The sequence below is a fragment of the Pyrgilauda ruficollis genome, unplaced genomic scaffold (assembly GCF_017590135.1).
Source record: "Pyrgilauda ruficollis isolate IOZ18807 unplaced genomic scaffold, ASM1759013v1 scaffold3134, whole genome shotgun sequence".
In the NCBI taxonomy this organism is placed as follows: domain Eukaryota; kingdom Metazoa; phylum Chordata; class Aves; order Passeriformes; family Passeridae; genus Pyrgilauda; species Pyrgilauda ruficollis.
The window spans coordinates 1-2,040 of NW_024524528.1; the positions used below are offsets into that span (position 1 = coordinate 1).

The 2,040-nt window shown below is 40.9% G+C and overlaps 1 protein-coding gene across 1 annotated transcript; it reads left to right on the forward strand.

The window, feature by feature from the left end:
- Window positions 1-752: 752 nt before the first annotated feature.
- On the forward strand, window positions 753-1,425 carry LOC121357150 (protein ELYS-like; the record flags this gene model as incomplete). The annotated part of the gene is made up of 3 exons (XM_041474203.1): window positions 753-846; window positions 1,140-1,263; window positions 1,369-1,425. Coding segments are annotated over 3 exons (275 nt in total), but the record flags the coding sequence as incomplete, so codon positions are not given.
- Between the last annotated feature and the right edge of the window lie 615 nt (window positions 1,426-2,040).

A 2,040-nucleotide genomic window follows, 5' to 3' on the forward strand; every position in this document is an offset into this window, starting at 1 on the left:
ACTGCTAGGCCTTTGGTCTGATTGTTAAGATTTGGAAGGGTGCTTGGGTTGTAACAGGAGCAGTTGTTGTTTTGGATGGCTGGGGAGATTTGGGTTGAGCTGGGAGGAGAGGCTTAAATCTGAGAAGCTGGGACTTTGATTTAAGCTGCTTTGAGTTCAGGGGAGCAGATTGTTGTGGAGTTCATGAGGCTGGGTAGGGGAGGCTGCGCTGGTTCAGCACTGAGCTGAGTAAGAACCTGGGCGGCATTTACAGCACCTGAGTGTGGTAATGCTGAGAAGTGTTCCTAAGTGTTAGCTAGCAATTGATAGTTGTGTGACCTTTGATTTATTGCTCAAGGTGAAAGTACAAGTTGGAAATGCTCTTAATTGAGACACCATATGCATTCCATTTTCAGCTTTAGTCATTTTACAGATGCTCACATGTTCATGATGTGAGCATCTGTAAATGTGAAAATCATTCCCTTTGAGAGTTGTTTATTTAGGAGTAGTCTTGAGCTTACCCTGCATGCTCTGAATGCTGCATCAACGAAAAACATGAAGCTGATCTTGAGACAAGAAGTGGTTGTTGTTTTGCAGTTTGCAGCAGTAGTGGTTTTGTCTTAGTTCTCCTTTAGCAAAGGCAGAAACAGGATTGGATTCTTTGAGAGTTGGAGGCTTCTTGAGGTTGTGTGGTTTCTGTGTGTCTAGACCAAAGTTTTAGTTGAAAAACATGGTCTTACTTTTTAACTTGCTTTTACTTTTATTACCTGTAGATGATCACATGCATTTGTCCAGACTTTTCTACAATTACCCTTTGATTCAGAGCTACTATACGGGTCACCGAGAGAAACTCGAGCGCTTATCAAGGTAAGACTCAGAGGAATTCTCTAGAAAGCTGCCACTGTTAGACTGTGTGAGAGTGGTTATTTTTGCAGTTAAAACCCTTTGTCTGCCTTCCTTGGCATTACACATAACAGAGCAAGAAAGCAAGCCTGGAACCCAAAATGCAGCTCTTCTCTTGGGTTTGTGCTTTGGACTCCTTAATTAAGAAGTTCATTGTGAGCTAAGGACCATCATTCCTCTGACTCCGAAATCTGTGACACTGAGAGGCTGGAATGAGTGTTTTACACTGTGCAAGCCCTTGTTCCCTTTTGTTGCAGAGGCAAATGGGATTCTGATTGCTTGATGATTGATGGAATGGTTTCCCAGTTGGGAGAGGAAGTGGAGAAGTTGTGGCAGAGGGATGAAGGCGGCACTGGGAAATACCCACCTGTTAGTTTACATGTGAGTGTTCTGTTCACTGCAAACCCCAGCAGCAGCAGCAGTCCCCTAAAGCCATTGATTGCGAAAGACAGGAGCATTAGAAAACCTTTTGATCTTTCATTTCAGGCACTGCTGGATCTCTATTTGCTGGAAAGCATTGATGAAAGCGACAAACATGCAATTGTATCCTTTCCAGAATCTGTTATCTCTTCTTCAGTCTGTGCACATAAAAGTTTTTACATGTTTGTCACCTGTGTGTGCTTAACAACAATTTTAAATTTATGCCATAAACACAGTGTGAGTGAACACGTTTAGAATAGAATTAAGTCCTAGACAGAAGCATTGCTTAATTTCTTTCTAGATTGGAATTTTTCTGATTTAATTTTTAATTGTTTTGTTCCAAAGTCTCTTCCAATTTGAGAAAACATGTTCTCTAAGTTGTATTCAAGATAAAAACCTTGCTTAGTTGTACTCAAATTTTAACACAGTTACTAATTTTTTAAGACACTCTGATATATAGCAATAGAGTGCTTATTAGAGTGGTGCCCTAAAATGTATTGTTTCACAGCAAAAGGGTTTGTAACTTTGGTTTTCCAGTTGCTAATTTTTGCCAAAATAATTTGTTTCGCAGCCCAGCTAGCAGTGGTTTTTTTGGGGGTTTTTTTGTGTCAAAACTGCAGGCACACAGAATATTCACTGGGCAGAAGCCTAATTTTTAGGCTTCTGGAGCATGTAGACTTGCTTTTGTTGTTCGTTGGCTAAACCAAGAGTGGAGCCTGGAGAGCAAAGGGGTTAAAA